Source organism: Bison bison, unplaced genomic scaffold (assembly GCF_000754665.1).
Source record: "Bison bison bison isolate TAMUID 2011002044 unplaced genomic scaffold, Bison_UMD1.0 scf7180017864150, whole genome shotgun sequence".
NCBI lineage: Eukaryota > Metazoa > Chordata > Mammalia > Artiodactyla > Bovidae > Bison > Bison bison.
Window position 1 is genome coordinate 74,756 of NW_011494722.1, and position 13,352 is coordinate 88,107.

The window sequence follows — 13,352 nt, forward strand, 5'->3', positions numbered from 1 at the left end:
ATAATTTTATAATATATATTTATATAATTTATATAGTATATAAATTATAATATATGATTATAATTATTATAGGTTATATAATTATCATATAATTATATGTTATACAATTATAATAATATAAAATAGTTATATAATTAATTTCCTTATTTTAAAAAGACAAATTTATATAATTTATATAATATATAATTATTTGTTATATAATTATAATATAATAATATAAAAATAATTATATAATTAATTTCCTTATTTTAAAAGACAAACGTCTAAATTACAAGAAATACTGATACATGGGAATAATTTATGGATATTTGGACTGTGCTAGGACCATTGAGGGGCTTCCCAGGTGATCCTAGTGGTAAAGAACCCACCTGCCAATGCAGGAGACATGTGACATGGGTTTGATCCCCGGGTCAGGAAGATCCCCTGGAGGAGGGCATCCCCACTCCAGTATTCTTGCCTGGAGAATCCCATGGACAGAGGATCCTGGCAGGCTATAGTCCATAGCATCACAAAAAGTTAGACGCAACTGAAGCAACTTAGCTCGCACACATGCAGGACCATTGATAAGAGAATACTACAGTGCAATAAATGTAACTTGTTAGAAAAGCTATAATGAGACTGATCTGGGGATGGGGCTTTTGGAAGGGCAGAACAAGGTGGTTACCAAATCCTCTCCTCAAAAAGCAATGTTAAAATCACAAGCTCCATAATAGACAGTATTGTCTTACTTTTCCCCACTTATCCTTTCTAATGAAATTAAGTATCTTGGAAATTATTACACAGACAATAATAAAAGAACTCTGAAGCCTGGAAAAAAGAAATCAGACTGACTAGAGATCTCAGGACTTGAAGAATAACACAGGGTTTTCCTGTAGGGTTTTCGCTTTCTTTTCTTTCTTTGTATTATTATTATTTGGTCTCACATATACCAGGACTTGATACAGGGAGTTTTGAAACCTGGAACTACCAGATATGTAAAAATCAAAACACACCAACAGTAAAAAGACTGATCTTTCTGGCCAAAGGATAAGAAACAAGACGCCAAACAGATTGAGTGAAGAGTCCAAACCTGCATCCACAACTGAGTTACCAGCAAGCAGCGTCAACTGCCCACAAAAGCTCCAAATACCCACAGCAAAGCCATTGTCTCCCTGACTTCCACCAGTAGCATAAAGAACACAAGAACAATGGCTTGTGACTCACCTTCTTCCCTGTTCAAGAGGTGATGGCCCACAGACACTAGACAACCCAGGAAACACCTTTATGTTCCCACATACAGCACCAGCAGGAATTGACAGAGGCCCCAGAAGAATGAAGCAAATCAGAATAGCAGGAATATTTCCAGGGTTCAGGAAGCTAAACTGTCAAGTTCACAAAATAGGTCAACTTACAAGCTAAACCTAAACAGCAAAATTGCCTACTAAATAGAAGACACCCATGGCAGATTCATGTTGATGTATGGCAAAACCAATGCAATATTCTAAAGTAATTAGCCTCCAATAAAAATAAATAAATTTATATTAAAAAATAGGAGTATCTAAGCATAATAACCAAAATATTAAGGATACAACAGACAAAACTTTCCTCATGCCAAAAGCCAGTGAAACCATAAACAGTGAGAAAAAACAATCAACTGACACCAGTACCAAGTTGAATGTTAGAATTGTCACACAAGGATTTTAAATTTGCCATCATGAATACATTTCAATAATCAATTACAAATTCTCTTGAAACAAATGAAAAAATTAATATTTAAGCAATAAGATAGAAGTTATAAAAAGGACAAAATGGGAGCAAATGGAAATAATACACCTGAAAACTACATCAGCTAAATTTTTTCAACCTGATAGATGGACTCAATACAACTGAAGATGACAGAGGATAGAATCAATACACTTGAAAATAAATCAGTAGAAGTTGTGTGATTTTAACAGAGAGAACATAGACAAAAAAGACAGAGCCTTACCAACTTGAGGGACTATAACAAAGGGTCTAGAACTTATATCATCAGAGCCTCAGAAAGAGAGGACACAGTGTGGAACAAGTATCAGAAAAAATAATGGCTGAGAATGTCACAAATCTGTCAAAATACATAAATCAGATTCAAAAAACTGACCCAATCCAAAAATATTAAAAATAACAACAAAAAATATCCATATCAATATACAGCATATTAAACTTCTGAAAACTAACAAAGATAAAATTTTAAAACAGATAACATTTTGTATTTTGTACAAGATATTGTACAAAAAAAATGCAAATTTGAATGACCAGCAGATTTCTCTTCCAAAACAATGAAGTGGCACAAAATTTTTCAAATGCTGAAAGAAACTCAATGGTGAAAAATTGAAATTTTCTCTTCTAAAATCAGAAACAAGACAAGGATGCCTACTCTTGCCACATGTATTTAACATAATATTGTAAGTCCTAGCCATAGAAATCAGACAAGAAGTCATGCAAATTGGAAGGGAAGAAGTAAAATTGTCACTGCGGATGACATGATATTGTATACTGAAAGCACTAAAGTCATCACCAAAATACTATCAGAACTAAAAAATAATTCAGCAAAATTCCAGGTTACATGATTAATACATAGATATCTATTGTTTATCTATACACTGATAACAAAGTACCAAAAGAGAAAACAAAACAAAAAACCCAATTGCAGTTGCATCAAAGGGAATTAAATACATAGGAATGAACTTGGCCAAGGAAATGAAAGACCCATACTTAGAAAACTGTAAGTCATTGATGAAGTAAATTGAAGATGATACAAATAAGTGGACAGATATCCATACTCATGGATTGGAGGAGTTGCTATTGTTTAAATGACCACACTACTCAAAGCAATCTACAGATCAACTGCAATCCCTATTAAAAAACAAAAAAACAAAAAAAAAACTCATGATATTTTTCACAGAACTAGAACAAAAAGTCCTAAAATTTGTATGAAAAAACACAAAATACCCCAAATAGCCAATGCTATGGAGCTGCAGGAAGCATACTCTCTAACTTCAGACTATATTCCAAAGCCATAGTAATCAAAACAGTATGGTACTGGCACCAAAAGGACACATAGATCAATTGAACAATAGAAAGCCCAAAAATAAAGTCATGCAACTATGGTCAATTGATCTACAACAAAGGAGGCAAATACATACAATGGGAAGAAGTCTCTTCAATAAGTGGTGCTAGGAAAACTGAACAGCTACATGTAGAAGAATAAAATTAGAACATTTTCTCACATAACATACAAAAGTAAACTCAAAATGGATTAAAGACCTAAACTTAAGATCAGAAATCATAAAACTCCTAGAAGAAAACATAGGCAGTACACTCTGACATAAATCTTAGCAGTATTTATTAGATCTTCCTCCTCAGGCAGGGGAAACAAAAGCAAAACAAATGGATTCTAATTCAAGTTAAAAGTTTTTGCACAGTAAAGTAACCCATCATAAAGCATAGACAAACTATTGAATGGGAGAAGATATTTCTAAATGATATGTCTGATAAGTGGTTAATACTTAAAATAACAAAAATTTTTAAATAACAAACTTAAAAAATGAACAGAAGACATGAATAGGCATTTTCCAAAGAAGACATACAAATAGCCAATTGGCACATGAAAAGATGCTCAACATCACCCATCATTAGGGAAATGCAAATCAAAACCACAATGACTCATCATCTCTTATCTGTCAGAAATGCTATCATCAAAAAATTTAACAAATAATGTAGGTAAAGATGTGGAAAATAGGAAATGCTAGCCCACTTTGGTGAGAATTTAAATTGATAAACCACTATGGGAAACTATATGGAGGTTCCTCAAAAAATTAAAAATAGAATGACCATATGATCCAATATTTCCACTCATGGGTATATATCCAAAACAAAAACACTACTTTGAAAACATATGTGCACCCCAAAGTTCATAACATCATATTTACAATAGCTAAGATATGGAAGTAATCTAAGTGTCCATAAACAGATTAAAAGATCAACAAGATACACGCATAAAAAGAATAAAATTTTTCCATTTGCACAACACTGATGTACCTGGAGAGTGTTATGATTAGCGAAGTAAGACAGAAAGACAAATACTATATGTTTAAGTTAAATGTAGAATTTTAAAAGTTAAATAAATATAACAAAATGAAAACAGACATAGATATAGTGGACAAACTATTGGTATAAATACTTTGTCTCTCCAGTGGGGAGACTGTTTGGAGGAGGGGCATAATAAGGAAAAGGAATTAAGAGATATGAACTATCAATACTAGGTTGCTGTTCAATTGCTAAGTCATGTCTGACAAGGATATAATGGAATAAAGGATCTACATGGAATACAACCAATAATAGAGTATAATCTGAAAATACTTAATTACTATATTGTATACTTGAAACTTTGTTGCTCAGTCTTGTCTGATTCATTGCAACCCCACAGACTATAGCAGGCTAGGCTTCCCTGTCCTTCAACATCTCATAGAGTTTGCTTAAACTCATATCCATTAAGTTGTTGATGTCATCCAACCATCTCATCCTCTGTTGCCCCCTTCTCCTCCTGCCTTCAATCTTTCCCAGCATCAGGGTCTTTTCCAATGAGTCGGTTCTTCACATCAGGTGGCCAAAGTATTGGAGCTTCAGCTTTAGCATCAGTCTTTCCAACTGATATTCAGGGTTGATTTCCCTTAAGATTGAGTAGTTTGATATCCTTGCTGTCCAAGGGACTCTCAAGAGTGGTCTTCTCCAGCACCACAGTTCAAAAGCATCAATTCTTTGGCACTCAGGCTTCTTTATGGTCCAGCTCTCACATCCGTACATGACTACTAGAAAAACCATAGCTTTGACTGTAGGCAGTTTTGTCAGCAAAGTGATGTCTCTCTTTTTTAATATGCTGTCTAGGTTTGTCATAGCTTTTCTTCCAAGGATCAAGCATCTTTTAATTTCATGGCTGCAGTCACCATCCACAGTGATTCTGGAGCCCAAGAAAATTAAGTCTGTCATTGTTTTTTTTTTTGTTTTTTTTTTTTTTTCTCTAGCTATTTGTCATGAAGTGATGGGACCAGATGCCATGATCTTAGCTTTTTGAATAATCAGCTTTAAGCCAGCTTTTTCACTCTCCGTTTTCACCTTTACCAAGAGGCTCTTAAGCTCCTCTTTGCTCTCTGCCATAATGGTGGTGTCATCTTCATATTTGAGGTTATTGATATTTCTCCTGGCAATCTTGATTCCAGTTTGTGCTTCATCTAGCCTGGCATCTCACATGATGAACTCTGCATGTAAATTAAATAAACAAGGTGACAATATACAGCTTTGATGTACCCCTTTCCCAAAATTGAACACTTGAAACTAGTATAGCATTATAAATCAACTCTACTTCATTGAAAAAGACAAGAGATAACAAGTATTGGTCTAGGATATGGAGAAAAGGGAATCCGTGTATACTGATGGTGGAATTGTAAACTAGTTCATGCATTATGGAAAACAGTATGAAGGTTCTCCAAAAAATAAAAATAGAGCTACATCTGGGTATATACTCAAAGGAAATGAAAACAAGATTCAAAGAGATATCTGTACTCTGATATTTATTATAGTATAATTCATAATAACCAAGATATGGAAACAATCCACATGCCCATTGCAGGAGGAATGGATAAGAAAGATGTGGTGTATACACAAGGGGACATTTTTTAGTCATGAGTAAGACGGGCACCTTTGCAACAACATGGATGGACCTTGAGGACATTATGCTAAGTAATAAGTCAGACAAGAAAAGACATATACCATATGATATCACTTATATGTGTAAACTTAAAAGGCCAAAATCATAAAACCAGAGACTAAAATAGTGGTTACCAAAAACTAGGGGGTGGTGAGATAGGAGAGATGCTATTTAAGGGTACAAATTTGCAACAAGAAGCTAATAATTTCTAAAATTCTAATGCACAGTATGGTGAATACAGACAATAATATTGTATTACTGTAATCATACTTGACAAGGACAGATCTTAATAATTCCAACCACTAGAAAGAAATGATAGTTATACAACATGAAGGAGGTGTTAATTATCACTACAATGGGAATCATATTACTTACATAAATGTATCAAATCAACATTAGATTTATACCTTAAATTTACATAAGTGAAAGTGAAAATGTTAGCTACTCAGTTGTGTCCTACTCTTTGTGACCCCATGAACTGTAGCCTGCCAGGCTCCTCTGTGCATGTTATATCAATTACATCATTTAAAAGTTTATTAGAGAGAAGTTTCAAATCCATATCCTAGTCTTTCAATTTAAGAAATAGTTAAAGAAGAGCAAATCAATCCTAAAGGAAGAAGAATGAAAGAAATAGTAAAGATTAGAGCCTAAAATAGAAATAGAAAACAGCAAAATAGACAAAATGAAAAGCACAAAAACTGACTCTTTTTTAAAAAATCAACACAATTTATACATTTTTAGCCACAGTGAAAGAGAGAAAGGGCAAGAATAAGAGAGAAAGAGATACAGAGAGAAGAAAATGATTAACAAAATTAGGAATTCAAGAAAGGATATCATCTCCTACGTTAGAGATACTAGAATTATAAGAAAATAGCACAATTTCATGCCAATAAATTATACAATTTAGATGAAGTAGGCAAAGTCTCCAGAAAGTCACCAGTTACTGAAACTGACTCAAGAAGAATTAGAAAACCTTAGACCTATAACAAGAGATTGAATTAATAATTGAAAATTTTCCCAGAAATAAAAACCTGGGCCCAAATGGCTTCATTGATGAATACTCCCAAATATTTTAAGAAGAAATTGTACCAACATTTCTCTTTTTTTTAATTTTATTTTATTTTTAAACTTTACACAATTGTATTAGTTTTGCCAAATATCAAAATGAATCCGCCACAGGTATACATGTGTTCCCCATCCTGAACCCTCCTCCCTCCTCCCTCCCCATACCATCCCTCTGGGTCGTCCCAGTGCACTAGCCCCAAGCATCCAGTATCATGCATCGAACCTGGACTGGCATTCCCAACTCACTCTGTATGGGCAGTATCTTCTGATACCAAAATCAGATAAAGACATCACAAGAAAAGAAAATTTCAGATCAACATTACTCATGAATACAGACACAAAAATACTCAAAAAATTTAAGCAAATTTTATACCACAAAGACTGGGGTTCACTTTGAAAATTAAAATCAACCAGGTTGTTGCAGGAGCCCAAAATGGAATGTAGACAATGACAAGTGAATCTAAATGTGTTACATATAACCTCGCTACACAGTTGCTGAAAGAAGCTAAACCAAGGAGTTTTTTAAAGCAATGTTTGCTTGGATGCTGCAAGGCCATACAGAAAGAACTGTACATGAACACTTTGGTGAGCGGCTCACAGGGCTGCCAATTGTGAAACTATGTACATTCTGGATTGAACAAATAAGTAATTAAATTATAATTAGACCAGGTTTCTCTGGAGAAACTGTTGAAGAAGTTACACATAAGCAAAGGGGAACATTTCTAAGATGAACCCTGATTGTGCACTACATTAGTTAGCGGTATCAGTATTAACTCTTTTGCACACACACACACATGTGTGCACACACACACATGTGTACACATACACACAGCATACAGAAATAGATACAAGTTTATAAGTGGGAACATACATTTCCAATTCTGTCTGTTGAGAGGACTTAGAAGCAAAGATTCCCTAGTAGTCATAACAACACCTGAATGCCCAGATTTTTTTTTTAATTTCTCCAATAAAATGAACCAAAGCTTCTTAGAAGAGTGGTTGACTCCAGAACTGGGACAGGTAAAATATAAGATAATTCTGGAATACCTTATGGGGCTATAAGGTAAAGGAATCCTTGGGAAAAGTGGGGAGGGAGATGCAGGCATTTTAAAGGACTCAGGAGCTAATCTGAAAGAACTCATAATGATCAAATCTGGAACAATATGAGCAATAAAATTAACAGTGATCGTATTAGACATAGCCCAAATAATAAAAAGAAATATTGATGAGACCATACAGATATAAGTGACTATATAAATGCAGAGAACTCTGCCTTGGAGAGTAATTCTAATCAAATGTAGAACAATAAAGATATAAAATCACCATAGAACACCACAATGATAATTGCTACAGGCAAGATCCACTGATGATGGCAAAATTAGTGGTGAAAGTTTAAGGATAAACAGGATTTTTGTGTCACATCAACATAAGACCCTCTTAAATATGTACTAGAGAAAAATAGTAACTATTCAGAGGAGAACCCTGGCCAGACACCACTTTAATTGTGGTCAAGATTAACATTTCCCATGTGCTGAGGATGACACATCACAAGTGTGTAATTTCTTAAAAATTCAAAACCTCAATGTACTCATGATAAAACAGCACAAATCCAAATTGAGGAAAATTCTACAAAATACTTAACTGGTACTCTACAAATGTATCAAGGTCACAGAAGACATTAAGATAGAGTAATGGTCAGTTTGGAGGAAACTAAGGAGACATGGCAACTAAATGAAATGTGGGATTATACTGGCACAGGAAGAAAATTTTACTGGAAAATGGGAAAATATGTTTAAAGTCTGAAGTTTAGCTAATAACATTGCAACAATGTTAATTTCCTGGTTTCAATAACTGCTCTGTAAGATATTAACATTAGGAGAAGCTCAGTGAAGACTAGTTTGGGATTCTCTCTACTATTCTTGTAAGTCTAAAATTATATCAAATTCAATTCTTTTTTAAAGACTAAAGTTGTCACAAGTCATTTCTTAACATACAATAGGCATGATCCAATCCATAGTGAAGTCAAGTGGGCAGATGACAAGCAGAGAGAAAAAAGGCAAGTGCATTTTTTCTAGACTCAACATTTAGAGACGTAAGGTGGTTCCAGCTTTTCTGACTGTGGGACACAGAAAACCTAGAGTTAAAAGTCTGGCCACTCATACTAGTCACTTCTTTCTTCACTGTGAATTCAAAAAGCAGAGGCAGGAATACTTGATAAATTAGCAAAGGTCATATATGTATTCAATACATATTATTATATGTAATGTAATTCACATTATATATTCTATACATAATGTACTAAACACATACATATATGTTAAAAACACATATGTATTGTACATGGTTATATTAATACATATTACATATGAGTATGTAACATTACATACATTAAATATTGATTACTATGAATATAATCATATACTAATATTATACATACATATATACATATATGGAGAAGGAAATGGCAACCCACTCCAGTGTTCTTGCCTGGAAAATCCCATGGACAGATTGAGCCTGGCAGCCTACAGTTTGTGGTGTCGTGAAAGAGTTGGACAGGACAGATTGACTAAACAATATACATATATATTATACATATCTAATATATAATGTATATGAACTATGTATTCTCATAAGTTATATATAATATATACATATACACATAATACAGGCTTCCCTTGTGGCTCAGCTGCTAAAGAATCTGCCTGCAATGCAGGAGACCTGGGTTTGATCCCTGGGTTGGGAAGATCCCCTGGAGAAGCGAAAGGCTACCCACTCCAGTGTTCTGGCCTGAGAATTTCATGGACTCTATAGTCCATGGGGTCACAAAGAGTCGAACATGACTGAATTTCATTTCACATACACATAATATATATGACTATATTAATATATAAATGACATGTATAAATATATGTGACTATATGTATGCAACATATATGACTTTGTTCATCAACTAAGTATTTATGTGGTACCAAATGTTCAGAGAGAGAATATAGAGATTTTAAGAAAGATGAACCAGGTCCCAGTTAAGAAAATGGGGAAGGCAGGAAAAGGCAACGATTGCAGCAGTGGGTGTCCCGCTTGCTCCTGCCTGGAGTGAAACTGGTCCAAAGCTTCCCTCTTCTGCTGCAAGGATGCTGACCACTGGGTCAGGCCAGACTAACAACCTCCAGCTGCCCAAGTTCCAGGTGCACTTCTGACAGTAAGATGATAACAATGTTATGTTGTCTCTCTGGAGAGAACTGACTTGGTAGGGGAATGGCCTCACAGGAGCAGCACTCTGGGTTCCCTCAAGAGCAAAGCTGGACTCTGATGGTCTTGCACTGCTTCTCCAAGGAACCACTGAGGGGCAAGCAGCAAAGTACTGGGGAACAGGCCCTAGTGGGCCAGGAAAAAGGAACCAACTTTTTAAGCCAAGTGGAGCAAGACAAACAGGGAAAACCAAGACAAAATACCTCATAGAGATGGCTACTCCAACCAACTACAAGAAGGCCACCAGGCCTGGGGAGCTCTACATCTTTCAGAAGCTCCTCCGCTATGAATTAGAGCTAGGAGCTGGCAGAATAGAAGGCTGAGGGGTTCTGCAGACTGAGATGGTTTCAGTCTTACCCTTCCAAGACGTTGTTAATCCACTGTATCGCAGCTCTCTTCTCTAGGTCAAGGTCTTCAGCAGTGACTGGATAACCTATCTGGAGAGGTGGGGGCAGGATCAGTGGACCGTTTCGCCTGGTGGGCAGCAGCAGAGGAATCTTGCGTTTGCGGGGCCTGAAACTGTCAGATGACTGTGAGCAATTTAAGTTTTGTTTCTTCCTTAAGTGGTCATCTGCAATTTTTTCATCTTTGATCTTCCTCTGCGGTTCCATTGAGGCTGAAGGGTTAGGCCAATGGCATTCCTCGCTGGTTTTATCAGAGACCTCATGAAGATGCGATGACTCTGGGCCCAGGAGCCCGGCTGCGCCTGGACCCATCCTCTGGAGCTGTAGGAAACCTCTTGTGGAGCTGTATGAACTGGTGATGGCATTTCGTTTGCTGCATGAACTCAAAAAGTAGGTCTGGGATTTCCTAATCAGGATATCCGAGCTCTTGGAACAGAGAACCAGAGGCCCAGGCCTGGGCACAAAGGAAGAGAGGACCCCGTTGATTATGAGGTGTCTAAACGCGGACTGCGCATTTCCTCCTGGATTCGAGCCCCTTCTCTGTTTATCCTGACTCTCCTGGGCTGATTGTCCTTTCTTTTGCTTTGCTAGCCCCTTTCTGCTCTCAGCCAAGGCTGTCAGGTCCTTCTCTTCCTTTCCTCTCAGTTGACCACTCTCTTCTAGGGCCCTCACCAGAATTTCCTTTACACAAAGGTTTGGGAGGTGAACAGAAAATGAAGACCATGTACAGATGACTGTCTGCTTCAGAGGCAAACGGAGCGTCAGTTTGCCCTTTGCGGATGCCATCCTCAGGATTACTGAGGTGTGGAACATCTTGGAACTGCAAGCTGACGGCAAGGGCTTCTGACGGCCACTCCGGGGCACAGAGGGAAAAAAACACCAAAATAAACACCGGGCTTGCTGGATTGAATATTGCCGCCGATGGACTAGGACAAACCCCCGACGGTGCAGACGACGACGGGGTGAAGCCATGAGACCCTCATAGGACAGCCTGCGAGCCAGGTCCAGAGTTGGGGCCCCCGAGTGAACCCGGCAAGCTGGGGGAACACGGCTGGCAGTGTGCGCGGGCCCGAGACACTCGGTGCTCTCTGGCTGGTCCCCGCCCCGCAGAGCAGGTGACGACGACTGGCGAGGGCGAGGCCGGCTCAGGCAACCGCCCATGAGGCGCAATTCTGCACTGTCGGGACCTTCAAATGGAGTCTAGTGGCTCAGAGAGATTTCCGTTAGCTGCCTAAGGGGTGCCAGGCAAAGCGCTTACTGTTGGGAGGCGCCTGTGACGCGTCGTTGGAACGCGTGAGCAAAGAAAGGGGACGCTAGGCCTGCGCGAGGGAGGGTTAAGCGCACCCGGGTGCTTCCTGCCGGATGCGGCGTAGGTGTCGGCGGGGCGCAGGTGTCGGCGGAACGCAGGTGTCTCGGGGCGCCGGTGTCGGCGCGGCGCGAGTGTCTCCGGGGCACCGGTGTCGGCGGGGCGCAGGTGTTGGCGCCTGGAGTACCGGCCCCCTGGGCGCAGTCGCACTTCCCGCAACCAGGCTCCAGCTGCGCCACTTGAGGGTGACTGGCAGTGTTCCCCAAACCTATTGGCTCCGGGCTCAGCAGCGCCCTCTCTATGCTGCAGCTCCAGGGTCAGCACCGGATACCCCAGGGGAAAGCCGTTCTGACTCCGTGCCACCGAGATCCTGGGGGCTGCAGGAGGGAACCAGCTGGACGCGGGAAGCCAGAGTGGATGCTCCCCGTCCTGTTTCCTTTCCGGTGAATCTTACTTTTCTGATATCGCACCCCCTCCTCCTCCCCTGGAAAGTAAGGTTTCCAAAACAGTTTACAATGACCAGAAGTAGAGAATTGGTATCTTTTTAGGCAGCTGTATACCCGGGAGCTGGAGAAGGAAATGGCAACCCACTCCAGTATTCTTGCTTGGAGAATTCCATGGACAGAGGAGTCCATGGGGTCGCGAAGAGTCGGACACGACTGAGCGACTAACACACACACAACACACATATCTAGGAGCAGTGTTATCTGGGACTTAAACTTGAATGTTGAAGGTCGTACTTTGCCATTACCCTAATCTTTCCTTTCTGCCCCTCAACAGATCCTGTAGGGCTTTGTGTCATTCCTTTTCAGTAAGTCTGTGTCTATGGATGGGAGAAGGGACCTGGCAATTCAAATTAGAACTCAGAATTTGGCTCTCTGTAAGTATTCTGACTGCAGTTAGTATTAGTTGAAAGGTGAATACATTAGAATATTCAGACTATTTAAACATCTTTGATGTTTTCATAGCTACACTCACTTTGATTTGGTTGTTTTTTGTTTTGAAATCATTTTGCCTTATTTTGGATTATCATCACTTAGTGAATGATGCTTGACATTTTACTAGACCAGGTAGTTTTTCAAAGGAGTTATTCTAGTCAGTGCTATGCTCAGCAAGCAGAGAAGGGAAGTATGATTTTGTATAAGCAGCATCCAAAGGGCTATACTTTAACTAAATATTCTAGTGGGTTATAAAATTCAGGAGTTTGACTTTCATCTTTATGAAAAAAAAAATTTTTAACAATATTGACAACCTCCCAGTGTTTTTTATCTGTCTGCTATGCTTCAAAGTTCTTTTAGAAATGAAATGAGCCAGGACACGGAAGCAACCTAGATGTCCATCAGCAGATGAATGGATAAGAAAGCTGTGGTACATATACACAATGGAGTATTTCTCAGCCATTAAAAAGAATGCATTTGAATCAGTTCTAATGAGGTGGATGAAACTGGAGCCTATTATACAGAGTGAAGTAAGCCAGAAAGAAAAACACCAATACGGTATACTAATGCATATATATGGCATTTAGAAAGATGGTAACAATAACCCTGTATACGAGACAGCAAAAGAGACACTGATGTGTAGAACAGTCTTTTGGACTCTGTGGGAG

At 38.4% G+C, this 13,352-nt stretch overlaps 1 protein-coding gene across 1 annotated transcript in view; it reads right to left on the reverse strand.

The window, feature by feature from the left end:
• LOC104989300 (nuclear envelope pore membrane protein POM 121-like) overlaps nt 1–11,702 on the reverse strand; it is a 12,151-nt gene extending 449 nt beyond the window's left edge. The window contains exon 1 of the mRNA XM_010840930.1: nt 10,394–11,702. Coding sequence (XP_010839232.1) covers nt 10,394–11,601 — 1,208 coding nt within the window. The 5' untranslated portion in view covers nt 11,602–11,702. The remainder of the gene's footprint in view (nt 1–10,393) is intronic.
• Between the last annotated feature and the right edge of the window lie 1,650 nt (nt 11,703–13,352).